At 41.5% G+C, this 15,654-nt stretch overlaps 1 protein-coding gene across 1 annotated transcript in view; it reads left to right on the forward strand.

The window, feature by feature from the left end:
* Nucleotides 1-15,654, forward strand: part of LOC126297751 (calcium-dependent secretion activator-like) — a 1,391,877-nt gene that overhangs the window by 1,087,111 nt on the left and 289,112 nt on the right. Inside the window, exon 24 of the mRNA XM_049988921.1 lies at nt 15,474-15,586. Within this exon, the coding sequence (XP_049844878.1) occupies nt 15,474-15,586 (113 nt within the window). The remainder of the gene's footprint in view (nt 1-15,473; nt 15,587-15,654) is intronic.

The following is a 15,654-nucleotide window of genomic DNA, read 5'->3' on the forward strand; positions in this document are numbered from 1 at the left end:
ACCATCAGCCATTGAGCCGTCAGTCTAAATCACTTCAGAGCCTTGGAACATGTCAAGAATCGAGAGGAAGTGACAGCAGAGAGCAGCCAGGTTAATGGAGTCCTTAGGGCCATGGAAAAGGTCCAGGTAAAGCTGCAGCCGGTGCGTACACTATGAAGGTGTATGTGAACGGACCACAAGTAAAGGTGGTAAAGGGAAGGACTTCAGTTTGGAGAGAAGGGACCACACGCGAACCGCAATCTTTAGCACCGATGTGGGCAGCTGATGCAGGAGATGGACTGCCACGGGCAGGACAATGAGATGGTAATTCGGATGTTCACGGGAACTATGAATGTGTGCTGCGTAACTGGTGAGCAGTTGTGCGTGTCTGATCTGCAGTGGAGGGACACCAGCCTCCACCAGTTCACTGGTCACCAGACTTATCCTAAAAGCTCCTGTCACTAATTGAACCCTACAGTGCTGCACAGGGTCAAGTAAATGCAATGCTGAAGGTGCTGCTGAACGATGAACCACACTCCCATAGTCAATTCGGGATTGGACAAGGGCTCTGTAGAGCTGCAGCAGTGTACAGTTATCTGCACCCCAATTGGTGTTGCTTAGGCAACGGAGGGCATTGAGTTGCTACCAGCACTTCTGCTTAAGCTGACAAAGATGAGGGAACCAAGTCAATTGAGCCTCGAAAACCAGCCCTAGGAATTGATATGTCTCCACTACAGTGAGTGGATCATCATTAAGGTAAATTGCGGGTTCTGGATGAATGGTATGACACTGACAGAAGCGATGGCACATGACTTTTCAGCTGAAAACTGGAAGTCGTGGGCTATAGCCCATGACTGCACCTTGTGGATGGCTCCCTGAGGGCACTGCTCAGCAATAATAGTACTGGAGCACAGTACGAAATGCAGAAGTCATCTGCATACAGAGATGGAGGGCCCGACAGCTGCTGCTAGACCATTAATGGGCACTAAAAATAGAGAGACACTCAATACAGAGCCCTTCAGGACTCCATTCTCCTGGATACGGATGGAACTATGGGAGTCACCAACTTGGACACAGAAAGTATGGAGTGACAGGAAGTTTTGGATAATAATCGGGAGTGGTCCCTGGAGACCCCGCTCATAAAATGTGGCCAGGTTATGATGTCACCAAGTCGTGTTGTATGCTTTACGTAAGTAAAAAAAGATGAAAATCATGTGTTGCCGCCTGGAAAATGTTGTTCAGATCGCAGACTTGATGGACACAACATTATCAGTGGTAGGGTGACCCTGCTGGAAGCTGCCCTAACATGGAGCCAGCAAACTACATGCCTCCAGGACCGATCCCAAACGCTGACATACCATATGTTCCAGCAGCTTACAAAGAACGTTGGTGAGGCTGATGGGCTGATAGCTATCCACATCAAGCAGGTTTTCACCGGGTTTGAGCACAGGAATGATGACACCCTCTTGCCACTGCGATAGAAAGACACCATCGAACCAGGTCCAGTTGAAGATGATGAGAAGATGTCACTTGTAGTCAGATGAGAGATGTTTAATCATCTGGCTGTGGATGTGATCAGACCGAGGAGCTGTGTGGGAGCAATGTGCAAGGGCATTGAGGAGCTCCCACTCTGTAAATGGGGCGTTATATGATTCACTGCAACATGTAGTGAATGAGAGGATGTTCCCTTCCAGCCACCGTTTGAGTGTGCGAAATGCTGGGGAGTAATTCTCCAACGCAGAGGCTTGAGCAAAGTGCTCAGCAAAGTGCTTGGCAATCGCGCTTGCATCAGTATATAACTCGCTGTTGGGGTCTGGTACCTGAAAAGACATTTTATCTTTGCCCAGACTTGGGAGGGTGATGTGTGCCACCCAATGGTGGAGACGTATCTCTCCCAACACTCCTTCGATTGTTTGATAAGGTAGCAAACACGTGCAAGGAGCCGTTTAAAGGCTATGAGGTGCTCCAGGGAAGGGTGCCACTTATGCCACTCTAGAGCTCACCAACGCTTCTTAATTGCTTCAGTGACTTCCAGTGACCACCAAGGGACCTCGGGCACCCTAAAGTGCTAGGGATCACATTTTCTTCTGCAGAAACAATTGTGCTAGTCAGCTGCTCAACAATCACATCAATGTTACCATGTGGAGTCTGCATTGTTCAAAGCCCATCTGGGCAGGAGTCCATGTGCCTGATGCTGGGGCAGTGACAGGAAGATGGGGAAATGGTCGCTATCACATAGGTCATCATGTGCTCTCCAGTGGATAGATGGGAGAAGTCCTGAGCTGCAAATTGATAAATCAATGGCTGAGTATCTACCATGAACCACGCTGAAATGTGTGGCAACCCCAGTATTTAAGAGGCAGAGGTCAAATTGCAACAGTAAAATTTTGACATCTCTGCTTCGGCCAGGAAGCATGGTACCACCCCACAGGGGGTTATGGGCATTAAAATCTCCCAGAAGTAGGAAAGGTTTAGGGTGTTGATCAATCAGTGCAGCTGATACATCCAGGGGTACTGCACCATGTGGAGGAGGATATACATTGCATCATCCTTATTCTGACAGCCACAACTTCAACAGGGGCTGGAAGGGGCACATTTCACTACAGACCAAGTTTAGGACATAAATGCAAACTCCAGCTGACACTCGATTATAGTCGTTACGGTTCCTGTAATATCCCTTATAGTCGTGGAGGGCAGGGGTCCGCATTGCTGGGAATCAGGTTTTCTGGAGAGCAATGCAGACAGCAGGAAGTAAAGCTTAATAGTTGACATAGCTCAGCCAGGAGGTGGAAAAAACCACTGCAATTCCACTGGAGGATGACATCGAGAGACTAAGAAGGCATGGAACATTCAGTGAGGTAGTTTGCGCGTCATAGTCACCTGCTGCCACCGATTTATTGCCTCAGCAGTCTATATCAATTGTGTATGAGTGTGTGGCGAGATCTAGGTCCTCAGCAGATGCAAATATCTCCACCCCATCCTTAGCCGTAGAACTTGTAGGTAGCGGCGGTGTGGGTGCCTCCACAATTTCCTTGATCTTAGGGGTTTTGTTTTTGGATTTCTCACGCTGCTCCTTGGGTTTCCATGGCTGGTAGGACTTCACTGGCTCAATCTCCGGGACTGAGGTTGAGCGTAAGGCCCTATGACCAGCTGCTTTTGGGCTTTTCAGCCACCAGTGGGTGTCATCTCTCCCACTAAAAGAATCCTGGGAAGGGAGTGACCCAAGGGACCCCTTCCTAGCGAGATAAGCTGAAGAAGACTTATGCTTCTCTGGCCTAGAAGTGGGGATGGACGTCCCCAATGGTTGGGTGGAAGGGGAGGGAGGTTGTTGCTCCTGAAGTAGGTGGTGCAGGAGCAACAGGGAGGGAAATGCCCCCGCCATCAAGGGGGCAGTTGTAGTCTTCCAACTCTGAGAGGTGACCTGTGTTAGCAGAACTGATGGTGCCAAAACTATTGTAGCAGCAATGTAAGATGATGTGATATGCACAGGATGCAGGCATTCAAATTTTCTCCTAGCCTCAGTGTAGGTCAGTCTGTCCAGGGTCTTCCACTCCATGATTTTCCTTTCTTTCTCGAGAATTCTGCAGTTAGGTGAGCAAGGCAGATGGTGATCTCCACAGTTGACACAGATGGGAGGCGGGACACATGGAGTATTGGGCGTCCGCAATCTTGGCATGTGACGCTGGAAGTACAGTGGGAAGACATATGACCAAACTTCCAAAACTTAAAGCACCACATCAGGGCAGGAATATAGGGCTTTACATCACACCAGTAGACCATCACCTTGACCTTCTCGGGCAATGTATCACCCTCAAAGGACAAGATGAAGGCACCGGTGGCAACCTGGTAATCCTCAGACCACGGTGGATACGCCGGATGAAATGTACACCTCACTGCTGTAACCTGGCAAGCAGTTCATTGTTGGACTGCAAAAGAAGGTCTCTGTGAAATACAATACCTTGGATCATAGTTAAGCTCTTATGGGGTGTGATGTTTACAGAAACATCCCCCAGCTTGTCACAAGCGAGTACATCTACATCTATATCCACACTCTGCAAGCCACCCAACAGTGCATGGTGAAGGGCACTTCACATGCCACTGTCATTATCTCCCTTTCCTGTTCCAGTTGCATATGGTTTGCAGGAAGAACGACTGCCGGAAAGCCTCCGTGCACGATCGATTCTCTCAAATTTTACATTTGTGATCATCTCGGGAGTTATAAGTAAGGGTAAGCAACATATTCAATACCTCATCCAGAAACGCACCCTCTCAAAACCTGGACAACAAGCTACACCGTGATGCAGAGCACCTCTCTTGCAGAGTCTGCCACTTGAGTTTGCTAAACATCTCCATAATGCTATCACGCTTACCAAATAACCCTGTGATGAAATGAGCCACTCTTGGGATACTCTCTATCTCCTCTGCCAACCCGACCTGGTACGGATCCCACACTGATGAGCAATACTCAAGTATATATTGAATGACTGTTTTGTAAGCCACCTCTTTTGTTGATGGACTTCATGACTGGCCAAGGGATGCTGTTTTGATCAAGACTGACCCAGATCTCATTTTGGACAAGCCCTCCACTTCCCCAAACTTGTCCTCTAAATGCTCAACAAAAAACTGAGGCTTCATCATCTTGGAATATTCCCTATCAGCTCTCAAACATACAAGGTACCGGAGTGAATAAGATCTGCTGCCATCTTTTGCCTGACTTTCCTCTCATGGTGCGGGCAGGGTGGGAACAGTTTGGGTTTGTACATCTGTGCATTGAATTGAGCTCATGATCATTTAGAGACTGCTGGTGTTTAACCACCAGCAAGAGATGATGGACTATGCTTTATCACGTGTCATCCACCCTGATGCCACCCACTCTGACCAGAGGCCCTCCCCATGGGCGCCACCCAGCCACAACAAAGACCACCCAGCAGGATGGCTATTTCCGGGAGTCCCGATGCTCTAGGGGGATGGCCATCTATCCCTTGGCATAAGTAGGGACTTAACGGTGCAGTCATCTGCAGAGCGATCCCTGTGTGGTCAGGGGGCTACAACCAATATGGTACGTGACAGCCCCACCACAATGGACTGGCTACTGTGCTGGATATCAGATGCAAAGAAGTCCATGGTCAACATTGACGCAGAAATCGACACTGCATAGCGCATGGTGGAAAATGCACCCAGGAAGGTGTTCTTGCTCAAGAGATGGAGAATGGGCAGGACTGCACTGCAACAATGAGAAAGAGGATTAAAGATCTCAATGCGCGATCAACACGATGCATCTTGTAAGGTGCACTTCCCAAATTAGCTCGCTCTTTGGGAAAATTTTGAAAAATGTAGGTCTAACCCTACAGGAGACCATCAGAAAATGTGAAACTCCTTTTAGTTGGCTTGTACGACAGGCAGGAATACATTGGGCCTATTCTAACCCCTGGACCCACAGGGGGAAGCTTTTTATGACTGTTGGCAAGTTATTGAAATGTGTGTTCCTAAATAATGCACACCTTTTTCTACAAGAGTAAGTGACTTTGAATCCTTGTGAAGATTATCTCTATTTCTAGTGTTGATTCCATGAACTGAGCTGTTGGTTTGAAAAAGTGATACATTTTTAATTACAAATGAAGGAATAAATATATTGGGAAGTGGTAGTTAGTATCCCTAGTTTCCTAAACAGGCTTCTGCAGGATGTTCATGAGTTCACACCACATATAACTCTTATCTCACATTTTTGTGCCCGGAAAACTTGAGCTTGGCTTGAATTATATGTTTGAATTACCCCCAAAAATGGTCCCATATGACATAATGGCGTGAAAGTAATAAAAGTATGCCAACTTTTTCGTTTTTATATCCCCTATGTCTGAAATAACTCGAATTTCAAATAGAGATTTGTTTACACACTTCAGCATTTGTGTGTTGCGCTCCCTCCAGTTGAATTTATAGTCAAGCTGTAATCCCAAGAATTTAACACAGTCCACTTCTTCTGTCTGCTTGTCATCATATGTTAGGCATATACTCGTGGGACAACCCATACAAGTTCTGAAGTCCATGTACTGTGTTTCTTCAAAGTTTATTGATAAAGATTTGGCTAGGAACCAGTGATTAATGTTCACAAATATTTTATAAACCAATCTTTCTAAGACTACACTTGATTTGATATTTACTGCAATGTTTGTATCATCAGCAAACAAAACAAACTTGGCATCTGGTAATGTTACTGATGGAAGGTCATTGATACACACAAGAAAAAGTAAGGGCCCTAAGAGGGAACCTAGTGGGACCCCTCATGTAATTAGTTGGATGATGCCTGATAGCTTAATTCATGTCTGTTTCCTAATAACACCCTTTGTTTCCCGTCAGAGATTCAAGATTTGAACGACTTTGGAGCATTTCCTGTTACACCATAATATTCTAATTTACTTATAAGGATATTGTGATTTACACAGTCAAATGCTTTTGACAGATCACAAAGTATAATACTTGCCTGCAATTTTTTGTCTAATGACTTAAATACATTTCCACTGTAAGTGTAGATAGCTTTCTCAATATCAGAACCCTTTAGAAATCCAAACTGTGACTTTGACAGTATGTTATTTGTTGTAAGATGGTTAAAAACTGATTGTATATTACCTTTTCTAAAATTTTTGAGATGCTGGTAAAAGTGAAAGTGGACAGAAATTTGATGCTATTTCTTTAGTTCCTTTCTTAAACAGTGGCTTAACTTCGTCATATTTAAACCATTCAGGAAATATTCCACTTATAAATGACTGGTTACAAAGGTAGCTTAATATGTTACGTATCTCAGAATCACATTCTTTAATTAACTTTGCTCATATTGGTCTGAGGTATTCCACAGCAGCATCTACAGAACCTGACAACTCCATCTTTTCAGAAACAGTTATAAATTGTTTGGGAAATAGTTCTGCAACATTATACATATCTGTCACCAGTGCATCATTTACTCTTAATGCTATTTGCCCACCTTTTCAATAACAGTTATAAAATGTTTGTTAAAAAGTTCTGCAATACTAGACACATCTGTCACCAATGTATCATTTACTCTTGATGCTGTTTGCCCATCTTCATGTCTGGTTCTACTGGTATCCTCCTTCACTATATCCCATATTGTCTTTATTTTGCTATCTTATATGACTATCTCTTCCTTGTAATATATTTGCTTTGATGTCCGCCTCCATAGTGTAGCGGTAGCATTTCCACATACCACACAGGAGACCCAGGTTTGATTCCCAGCAGGGAACTGGGTGTTGTGCATCCTTTATCATCATCATTACCATCTTGAGTTCAGGTTTAACAGATTTTGAATTCTGTTCAGTATTAAAAATTAACAGAAGAAACTGCATGTCATGGTCTGAGAGGCCATTGACTATTGGTTTTGTAATATAATTTTGTTCACTGGACTTTTCTTCATGGGTATTATCAATGGCTGTTTGTGAGCAATTGATTACGCTAGATGGGGACTTTACAGTGGGAATTAAGTTGAATGATAGTGTTATTAACTCAAATAAGTTCTTATTGGGAGAGTCTTGAAGGAAATATACATTGAAGTCACCAGCAACCACTATTTCTCTGTTTTTGGTTGCTAAATGACCAGTACAGTGTCATGGTTGTTTATGAACAGATTAAAGTTACCTGCAAGTGCTCAATACACACTTAATATTATGAAGGATTTTTTATGAAATTCTACTTCTGTTGCACATGCTTCCATATGCTCCTCTAGGCAAAATTTATAAATGCCTATGTTCTTAAATTTATGACAGTTTATGACAAATGTGGCTACTCCTGCTTTCTCCATTTCTGCTCTAGTTGGTAAACTAAATCCTGTGACACTTAAAAGTTCTATACCAGTGGTCACATGATGTTCAGAGAGGCAGATTATGTCAGCTTGGTTTGAGGACTAATTCATGTATGCAAATAACTAATTCATTAGTTTTATTTTTCAGTCCTTGAATATTTTGATTCAATAAATATAGCTGACCTTTCACCTTGACTGGGTTAAAATTGGGTAGAGTTGAAATGTCTGCTGATTGTTGAAAATTCTTAACCAACAGCTGTTAATTCTGATGTAATATGCTAGAATTATGTTTTTTGGTTTCTTTCTCAAACTGAAGGTTTGTCTCAATCCTAACCTGTCTTAAGACTTGGTTTCTTTCTGTCCTCTCTACCCTAACAAAGAGTCTTTTCTGTACCCTATAACTACTGGTATTTTATCACTCATGACGGTGCCTCTCTCCTTTAACTTTCCCGCTTTTTTCCCAGCCAGTTTACCCTTCCCTTTTCTCTTGAGGTGAAGGCCATGCCTCGTATAATCACAACTATTGAGAGAATCAACAGGAACCACACCAATGTGTGACCCTACACTTGACATAAGCAGCCATTTTAACTCCAAATTAACTCCCCTGACAGAAGAGTTCAAATGAGGTCAGTCATGGCACCCAAGAACATATACAAACTAAGCACTAGCATGCTTCAATTCTGATGCGATCTTTGCCAAGTAAGACTCTATACTGAACCCAGGATCTCTGTGAGTACTATTATGTGGCCCACCCACTAAAACCACAGTGTCTTCCTTAGTGAATTGTTTGGAAAGTGATCCTAAACCCTCTGTCACTTGCTCCAGACCAGTACTAGGTTTAAAAAAATTGGTGACCTGGTATTCTGATCCTGTCTTCCATGGGAACTACCGAACAACAACACTTTCTTTCTCTTTAATGATTTCCCTACATTCTTACTTTTCAATTTGCTGCTGAAAGTTTGTTGTGACCTGTCTACACCTGCAACTGCTTGAGGCTCACCAGCTTCTAACTGTAGCAACAGGTCAAATTTATTTTCCACATTCACCACGAAGACAAATTTTGAGGCCTGTTCCTCCTATTGCTGGTTCCCACCTCTCTTTACCCTACTCCTTCCTTAACCTGTCAAGATATCCCCTGGCTTTGTCTAACTCAGCCTGAATGGTGGTAATTTTCCCCTCCAGTTCTAGTATCTTCCTATCTCTACTACATATCCTGCATAACTACTGATGCATCTAATTTACTTCCCTTACTGCCACACCACTACAGTCACCCACACGGAAAAAAACTACAGCACCCGTCCCACCAAATCCTCGACCTAATAATTCTAAGGCAAGTCAAGCACTTTCCACTCATGATAAATGTAATAGATTATTAAGAATAAGTCAGTTAAATTACAGATAAACACAAAAATTTGATTCAACAAATATAGCTTATACGCAACTGTTTTTTAAACAAAAACAAAAGTGCAAAGTTTTTGAAACAATAACTTAAACTTTACGTTACTTTTTGTAAATGTGAGTTAAATAATGAAGGGGTATGCTACAGTTAAATTGTTGGAGAGAGCAAAGAACAACGAAACGAAATTCTATAGATTTTCTGCAGCAAAACGTAAACAAAAAATATGACTATTACCCGACTGTAAGATCTTTTCGAATTTTCTGCTATATTCCATAAAAAAAATAAAACCTTTAATGGTAAACTTAAAAAGCACATTAATACACCTATTTACCACATAATCAGTACTAAACTAAATGTTATTATGATCTAAAATGACTTATCTTTATGAGAATACCAAAACTCGCGCTAGTTGCTGGGCTGCAGAACTGCCAACCTTTATGTGACACCTTACAGTGTCTGAGTCTCCGTCCCAATCATAGCTATTTCATATGTAATTTATTAATTTTTTGTTATATTTCTCTTTACATTACCACCATTCTAAAACTGACATGTTTATGTAGGTACTTTATGTGGATACTCTTAGAGGTTGGGAGAGGAACAAAGTTAATAATTTAAAAGAATACAAGAAAATTTGTAATACTACGTTCTTATTGTTCCTTCTTGTTCACTAATAATTTTTTCATTCTGTTTATATCAAGATGTATAAATTTCAATTTCTTCTTGAAGATCCTTCATTTTTTACAAGTGCTACAACATGATATCAGTTTACATACTTCAAGGTTGATGAATCTCAGTGACTTACAGTTGTAATATACAGGGTGAGTCACCTAATGTTACCCCTGGCTATATTTCGTAAACCACATCAAATACTGATGAACCGATTCCACAGACCGAACGTGAGGAGAGGGGCTAGTGTAATTGTTTAATATAAACCATACAAAAATGCACGGAAATATGTTTTTTAACACAAACCTACATTTTTTAAAATGGAACCACGTTAGTTCTATTAGCACATCTGAACATGTAAATAAATACATAATCAGTGCCATTTGTTGCATTGTAAAATGTTAATTACATCCGGAGATATTGTAACCTAAAGTTGACGCTTGAAACCTACAATGTTCAGTTGCGTGTTGTAACAAACACAGGCCACGATCGGTGAGCAGCTTCTGCAGGGACATGTTTAAAGTGACGACCGTGTCTACGAGTGTGGTTGTAGTGCACTGTTGTGGTTTGGTCTAGCTGTCGCAGTGTCCACATGTAGCGCTTGCTGCTATTGTTATTCTGCATTTGTCTCCGCACGCAGACCAACTGTAGTACACCGTGTTACCAGATATCTGTGATAGTGTAGTGTTGTAGGAACTGTAACCATGGTGTATTCGAACTCTGAAAAGGCAGAGATGATACTCGTCTATGGCGAGTGTCGACAAAATGCAGGTGAAGCCTGCAACATGTATGCAGAACGGTACCTGGACAGAGAGCATTCAACATGCCGCACATTGCAAAACGTCTACCGCCAACTGTATGCAACAGGTATGGTCGTAGCACGCATACGGGTCCATAACAGGCCTGTCACAGGAGAAGCGGGCGCAGTTGGTGTGTTAGCTGCTGTTGCCATGAACCCACACATGAGTACATGGGACATTGCGAGAGCCGGTGGACTGAGTCAAAGTAGTGTCATGCGCATACTGCATCATCACCGCTTTCACCCGTTTCATGTGTCGCTACATCAGCAATTACATGGTGATGACTTTAATCATCGAGTGCAATTCTGTCAATGGACATTAACAGATAATGCGTTGCAGTTCTACCTGTTTACTGATGAAGCAGGTTTCACAAACCATAGGGCAGTGAATCTACGGAACATGCATTACTGATCTGTGGACAATCCTCGCTGGCTCAGACAGGTAGAGCGACAGCGACCGTGGACTGTAAATGTATGGTGCGGAATCATTGGCGACCACCTCATTGGTCCTCACTTCATTGCAGGGGCCCAAACAGCTGCAACATACATCGCGTTTCTACAGAATGATCTGCCAACGTTGCTCAAAAATGTCCCACTGGAAACACGTCAACGTATGTGGTATCAGCATGATGGTTCACCTGCACATTCTGCAATTAACACTATACTGACCCTTGACAGGATGGCCGACAGGCGTTTCATAGGACGTGGAGGACGCATAAATTTGCCAGCCCATTCTCCTGATCTTACACCTCTGGACTTCTTTCTGTGGGGTATGTTAAAGGTGAATGTGTACCGTGATGTGCCTACAGCCCCAGAGGATATGAAACAATGTATAGTGGCACCCTGTGGCGACATTACACCAGATGTACTGCGGCTTGTACTACATTCATTACACCAGAGATTGCAATTGTGTGCACCAAATGAAGGCCACCACATTGAACATCTATTGGCGTGACATGTCAGGACACATTCTATTCCACTTCGTAATTGAAAACAGGAACCACATGTGTACATGTACCTCACCCCTCATGGTAATGTACATGTGCGTCAGTGAAAAAGACCAATGAAAAGGTGTTAGCATGTGGACATAATGTGCTGTTACAGTCCCTTCTGTACCTAAGGTTCATCACCGTTCCCTTTGGATCCCTATGTAATTTGGTGCTCTCCGATACACACGATCGAACAGTGCAGGAATGGTACTCAAGCGTCAACTTTAGGTTACAATATCTCTGGATGTATTTATCATTTTACAATACAACAAATAGCACTGATTACATATTTGTTTATATGTTCAGATGTGCTAACAAAACTAATGGGGTTCCATTTAAAAAATATAGGTTTGTGTTAAAAAACATACTTCCGTGCATTTTTTTTTTTATGGTTTGTGTTAACCAATTACACTAGCCCCTCTCCTCACGTTCGGTCTGTGGAATCGGTTCGTCAGTATTTGATGTGGTTTATGAAATATATCCAGTGGTAATGTTAGGTGACTCACCCTTTATATTCACATGTGGAGATATACCACATAAGCTTTTGCTCTGAAACTGAAAGTATACCTTTTTTTTGAAAAGAAGAGTTTCAAAGAAAGTTTCACACTTATGAACTTGGATGAGTTTAAGCTACATTATTTTAATTTGCTAGAGTTAACCTTTGTTATTTCTTCCAGAAAGAAGAAATGGCTATAGTTAAACATTCATTACTTTAGAGCGTCCCCATTAGAAATGAGTGATTGTAGGACATTAAAACTTTGTGGAAACATTTGTAAGGGCTTGTGAAAGAAAAATAGTTAATAAACTATGGACATACACATATTTTAATTCCCACATGAGTGGATAGCATTTGTCAATTTCATACAATATTTACGTTTAAGATTATAAATGTTGGTCAATGACACAAACATCTGTATCCATAACAACCTGGAACAGCACTATAGGTAGCTCTGCTGCTGCTCAAAACAACGGTAGACTATTTAATGTTCATCTGTTGTGACAAAGCTTGTGCAGTACTGTGTCCAGCATTTTCAGCCATGACAACAGTAATTTCTTCTATAATTTTTGGTGCAATTAGGTATCAGCCTCTACCAGGAGCAATTTCAAAATTGGCAGTTATTTAGAACTTCCACATCATGTTCTTCAGCCCTGATGCAGAAGGAGCACCTCTGCATATTTCTTTAATTTTTTGACATCTGTGAAGAACTGCAGCACTATTGCTGTTGTTTTGATGAAACAGGTTTCTGAGTAAATCCCTGTTCTCTTTGTGCAGACCCATGTTGACTGTCTGCAACTGTAATGCACACTGATGCTTATGCTTGAACCCTATGTTGCCACATCAGTACCAGCAAGAAATGGAAAGTCATGACACTGACACTACTAACAATGCAAATCCTGCAGCAGACAGTCTGAAAATCACTCCCAAAATGTTGAGTACCCATATGGTATAAAGTTTTCTGTCTACACTGCCTCAAGCAGCAAAACTTTAATTATAACCTCCATGCATATACAGAGTGGTCCAGTGATAGTGACTGGGCAAAATATCTCCCAAAATAAGCATCAATAGAAAAAACTATGAAGAATGAAACTCGTCTAGCTCAAAGAGGGAAACCAGATGGCCCTATGGTTGGCCCGCTAGATGGCACTGGCATAGGTCAAACAGATATCAATTGCGTTTTTTTAAAGTAGGAACTCCCATTTTTTATTACATATTCATGTAGTATGTAAAGAAATATGAATGTTTTACTTGGAACACTTTTTTCACCTTGTGATAGATAGCACTGTAATATTCACAAATGTATAACTACGTGGTATCACGTAACATTCTCGCCACTGCCGACGGTATTTGCTTTGTGATACATTACCCATGTTAAAATTATCCATTTACCAATTTTGGAAAAGGTCGATATCGTGTTGATGTATGGCTATTGTGATCAAAATGCCTAAAGGGCATGTGTTATGTATTTTGCTCGGTATCCTGCATGACATCATCCAAGTATCTGGACCGTTCACCAGATAGTTATGTTATTTAAGGAAACAGGAAGTGTTCAGCCATATGTGAAATGTCAACCATGACGTGCAGCGAATTATGATGCCCAAGTAGGTGTTTTAGCTGCTGTTGCAGCTGATCCGCACATCAGTAGAAGATAAACTGTGCGAGAATCAGGAATCTCAAAAACGTTGGTGTTGAGAATGCTACATCAACGCCGATTGCACCCATACCATATTTCTATGCACCAGGAATTACATGGCAATGACTTTGAACATCATGTACAGTTCTGCCACTCAGCACAAGAGAAATTATGGGATGATGACAGATTTTTTGCACGCGTTGTTTAAAGCAACGAGGCATCATTCACCAAAAGCGGTAACATAAACCAGCATAGTATGCAGTATTGCGCAATGGAAAATCCGTGATGGCTGCATCAAGTGGAACATCAGCGACCTTGGTGGGTTAATGTATGGTGCGGCATTATGGGAGGAAGGATAATTGGCCCCCACTTTATCGATGGCAATGCATATGGTGCTGTGTATGCTGATTTCCTACATAATGTTCCACCAATCTTACTACAAGATGTTTCACTGCATGCCTGAATAGTGATGTACTTCCAATATGATTGATGTCCAGCACATAGCTCACTTGTGGTTGAAGAGGTATTGAATAGCGTATTTCATGACAGGTGGATTGGTTGTCGAAGCACATGGCCCACATGTTCACCGGATCTGATGTCCCTGTATTTCTTTCTGTGGGAAAAGTTGAAGGATATTTGTTATTGTGACCCACCGACAATGACTGACAACATACATCAGTGCATTGTCAATGCATGTGTAAACATTACGGAAGGCAAACTACTTGCTGTTGAGAGGAATGTCGTTACACATATTACCAAATGCATTGAGGGTGATGGACATCATTTTGAGCATTTATTGCAATAATGTGGTATTTCCAGGTAATCATGCTGTAACAGCATGTGTTCTCAAAAATGATAAGTTCACAAAGGTATATGTATCACATTGGAAGAACCGAAATAAAACGTTCAAATATACCTATGTTCTGTATTTTAATTTAAAAATCCTACCTGTTACCAACTGTTTGTCTAAAATTGTGAGCCATATGTTTGTGACTAGTACAGCACCCTCTATCACAAAGTGAAAAAAGTGGTCCAACTAAAACATTCATATTTATTTAGGTACTACACAAATATGTAATAAAAAAGTGGGGTTCCTATTTGAAAAAAAACTCTAGACAAGTTTCTTTCTTTGTAGTTTTTTCATTTGATTCTTATTTCATGAGATATTTAGCCCGGTCATTATCAATGGACCACCCTGTACACTAAAACGTGAATAATGAAAGATTTGGAAATCTTGGAAATTGGATACAAGTCCCATGTTGCAATGAATTCATTCCCCAATTATTTTTGCAAGTAGACTCTACCAGGAGACTTAATATGCAGACAGTGGTGCAGTGAAAGGCAACATAATAATGTCACCAGTTCTGTACTCTTTGTCTGCAGTTGTACGATGTTACAAACCAACAATTTCCAACCTATGTATACATTACTCTGCGAGATCAATGTACATTAGCATGAAGCCTTATACCCAGAAAACAGCACTTTCTAAAGATTTATTGTGTTGCTGAATACACATTTGTAACAAAAGTTGTTTTCAGATCCCTAATTATGATGCTTGTGTTGATCACTGACCATACTGACCTCTTGATAATACTTAGTTACACAAACATATATTGTTTTATGTCAGAAGGAAAAGCAACAGATGATTAAATTAATATACCAGAATTTGAGGTTGTATCATGAGCTTTTTCTATAATTACAGATGATTTAAGTGGTGAGATTGTGGTATCCCCTGGAAAAAAATTAGAAGATCTCATTCATCTTGCTGAGTTATGTGTTGACCTCCTTCAACAAAATGAAGAGCATTACGCAGAGGTATGGCTACATTTAATGTTTATGTGCAGTCATGGTCATAGACATTAAAAGTAACTACACTAAAATGT

This window comes from Schistocerca gregaria, chromosome X (genome assembly GCF_023897955.1).
Source record: "Schistocerca gregaria isolate iqSchGreg1 chromosome X, iqSchGreg1.2, whole genome shotgun sequence".
Taxonomy (NCBI): Eukaryota; Metazoa; Arthropoda; class Insecta; order Orthoptera; family Acrididae; genus Schistocerca; species Schistocerca gregaria.